Genomic DNA, 3484 nt, shown 5'->3' on the forward strand with positions numbered 1-3484 from the left:
GGGACAATCGCTATTATGACGCATATAATCAACGTGTGAACTGCTATTATGACGTAATCAATTCCCAGGTCAAACAATCGCTATTATGACGCGATGAATCCACGTGTGAATCCCTACTGTTTCGTAATAATTATGCTGCTTGGCTGAGGAAAACATCGTAAATATACAGCAGTGCTACTTCTGGAACATATTTAGGTTGTTTATTACCGCGCCTGTTGCCCTGGCCCCTGTTTAATAGGCAAATTACTTTTATTTTCACGCAACTTTGAGAAAGGCAGTGCCAAGTTTGTGTTGCGAATGCCCGCGGAAAAAATAGGTGTGCGTGCGGTTTCTAATTTCACTATTTAAAATGAGTTGTTCACGAGCCTTCAGTAGTTTAGTGTGTAGGTGGTTTAAAACGCTGCTTGAACCAAAAAGTGGTACGCGAGTAGATAAAGTTTGGTAACCACTGGTTTAAATGCAGATAAACCGCGATTATTATGGATTTTAATTTGTGCAAATATAAGTGCGAGGAGCGACGCTATCAGTAAATTGGAACCAACACAAATTGCAATATAATATTACAAAGTATCGCCCCGGCAGAGCTTGGACAAAGGCCAAAAAAACGTGTTTGTTGGCACCGCACGAGAACCAGAGTTTTTTACGTCACTTTTCACGAGAATAAATTCACAACGATTGCTTCGTTTGTTAAGTGTTGAATGTATGCTACCACATGCGTCTTCCTTTATTTCCTACGCCGGCGCAGAGCGTAAAAATGTGACGCTCATACACGATGTTTCGATCTCGTGGTTGGTTGGGCAGTGGGCACATTCCTCCAGATTGTTATATTATGAAACGTCATAATTAATAGTTACTTTACAGTAGGGTAAGTGACGTAACAATTGAACGAAAAATTGTTCCAATTTTAAGTGAAGGAAAGTAATATTAAATGCAACGCGTGTGTGTGCGTCTTAGCACTTTCTGGCTGAGTGCGTGTCTGCGGAAAAGGGGGCTGTCATGACAGCAAAACAGCCCCCTGGTTGCGCCCTGCCCTAATGGCATGTCATGAGACCTGATATTTATGCCAGAGTTGATTGATTTATTCTAGGTAGTTGATACAGCAATTAGAAATAAAACTTGCCCGGTTTTGATGTTTTCTTAATTCTTCAATTCTTTTGGAATATTCTGCAACTTTTGATGCGCAGTCCAGTGTTGACCCGGCAATAACTGCTCGATGCAAAGCTTGGGCTGCTTCCTTGTAAAACAAAAAAATAAATTTGAATTTACAACACTTGTAACAAATACCACAACTTTTTACACGTGTAAATGGTGTAACAATAATTTTATAATCTTAACAGGCAACAGGACTATTACAAAAAGCACTGTTAGTGCTAAAGTTAAACTATTTTGTGAATTACGTACAAAAGGTTTAATAGGTTCAAATGAGATGGCCCATGTTTTTATTCATTATCAGGCGTTTACGAAGAAAAATAAATATATATTTATTAATCATATCCCCACAAATAGAACATTGTTAAAAACACTTTACGAAATATAAATACCGTATAGTAAAACATGGCTTCACTAATGCATCCTTTTTGATCAAATTCAACAGCAGAGCTGGCGAACTTGATGGCATCTTGTTCCATGGCATTTACATCCATTGTGAATAAGGATCTTTATACCAGAGGTTATCACATTGATACTGATATAAGATTTCTATCAATATCTGTTCGACAAAAAAAAACATATTGAAATTTGATTATTTAATATTCTATTGCAGTTTCTGTTGACAATATTTCACATTTGTAGCTTAACACAAATTGGCCTAAAGTTATGAAGTTGAGAGTTGAATTTATAATGATAGATTTACTGTGGGAATTACACATTTAAAATGTTGTTTTTTTTCCAATGAACTCATTTTACAAACACGGAAATAAGACAACTGCGACACTAAACCAACTTCTACCATAACAACTTTCTACTTTTTCCCATCCGTTTAACTGGTTTGCTCTTCTTCTTTGCTTTTCTAACTTCACGCATTTTTTTTGCTTGTCTGGGATTTACCCAGACTGGGTACTGTCCATGTTCATCTAGAAGTGAATTTTTATCTCTTTTTTTATCAACATCCATTCCCCCGGTTTCAGTTTCTTCAATATTGTCCATTTTATCCTCTGCTTCTTTTTCAGCAAGTCGTGCTTTTTGCATTTCCTCAATTTTAGCAAGTTTTACCATTTTTTCAGTAACAACAATTTTTCCACTTTGCAAAGTTTCTTTAAGTTTCGTGAGAACTCTCTTTTCATTTTTTTCTCTTTTAACAGCGCGCATTTTTCTTCTCCATTTGCTTCTTATACTTTTGGCCATTTTTAAATAATTCAATTTTAATTAAAATCTAATCTATAAAGAAACCGTACATAGAGGAACAAAGCAAAGAAAACCCAAAAAAATAATATAAATTATCAAGCTTAAATATAACTAAAACGTGCGCCTAAAAAATAAAATAAAAACTTTGAATTAGAAATTACTAGGGATGTTCCGAGCCGAGCCCGAACTCAAAAGCTCGTGCCTGAGCATCTCCTTTTTTGACGCATATGGTGTAAAAAAATTCAAAGCTGTGTTTTAACAATCACGAAATTCAGCACGGCATGATACTTTTAATTGCAAAAATTTGTTTATCTATGTACAATCACCAGAAAGGGTATAATCATTGAAAATAAACTGGCAACACTGAAACCGAATTCAGTCTTTTCAGGGCAGCCAAGGTTTTAAGGTTTTAGTTATGCCCGATTGTGGGCAATTGCTTTAATCCAGTGGTCACTAATGGGTTGTCCAAATTACCAGCCATACATGAAAAAAAAACTATGTTGTAGCGCAGACAAACATAACGACATTCGGTATGCCAATAAATATTACCTTATATATGCATATATTCCCTTTAATTTCTACTTACTCACAAATGTACACATAACTGACGAACACATGCTGCTGCAAGCAAAAGAGCACAACAGAACTACGTCATATAGTTTCTAAGATCCCACGTGACAACGAGAAAAAAAACGCAAAATTAGACAAAGTTTGTGCCTTGTGGCGGTCTCTTGTGTCGACGTCAGTAATGTACTTGCCGTAGAGACGGGTGCCTGGAGACGAAGGTACCGGAGACGAACAGTTGTTACACAAAACAGACAGACAAATATCTGCTGATTAGTAATAAGCCTGGGGACTGGGGTTGAATCATTTTTTGTTGTAGTCAAATATATATTTGCTCAGCTGTGGTGTGGTCACACAGCGTGAAAATTTGGTAATTTTACCAAGGTGATCCTAGAATACAGATAATGTAGCGGCCATTTCGATACCTTCTACTGGTGCCACCAACCTAAAATTTGGACACTGTACTAATTAGAACCCAGCGGTACCGATTCTGAAATCAAAAATTTAAAATTCGAACAAATATTAATTATGAATATTAATATTCGTCATAAAAACATATTTATAGAATTTTCGCACG

General features: G+C 36.2%; 2 protein-coding genes across 2 annotated transcripts in view; both read right to left on the reverse strand.

Annotated features, from left to right (window-relative positions):
- The window catches only part of LOC100181402 (calpain-7-like), a 10340-nt gene extending 8630 nt beyond the window's left edge, over positions 1 to 1710 (reverse strand). Inside the window, exons 1-2 of the mRNA XM_026836424.1 lie at positions 1542 to 1710; positions 1121 to 1234 (exon numbers count right to left, since the gene is read on the reverse strand). Coding sequence (XP_026692225.1) covers positions 1121 to 1234; positions 1542 to 1643 — 216 coding nt within the window. The 5' untranslated portion in view covers positions 1644 to 1710. The remainder of the gene's footprint in view (positions 1 to 1120; positions 1235 to 1541) is intronic.
- On the reverse strand, positions 1709 to 2467 carry LOC100183765 (protein LLP homolog). Its single transcript, XM_026836450.1, has one exon. It carries the CDS (start codon positions 2341 to 2343, stop codon positions 1945 to 1947), a length of 399 nt encoding a protein of 132 aa, XP_026692251.1. The 5' UTR covers positions 2344 to 2467; the 3' UTR covers positions 1709 to 1944.
- Positions 2468 to 3484: the final 1017 nt, after the last annotated feature.

The sequence above is a fragment of the Ciona intestinalis genome, chromosome 10 (genome assembly GCF_000224145.3).
Source record: "Ciona intestinalis chromosome 10, KH, whole genome shotgun sequence".
NCBI lineage: Eukaryota > Metazoa > Chordata > Ascidiacea > Phlebobranchia > Cionidae > Ciona > Ciona intestinalis.

Excerpts from the sequence above, each read along its gene's own strand:
- LOC100183765 (XM_026836450.1), bottom strand. The coding sequence starts at position 2,343 with ATGGCCAAAAGTATAAGAAGCAAATGGAGAAGAAAAATGCGCGCTGTT.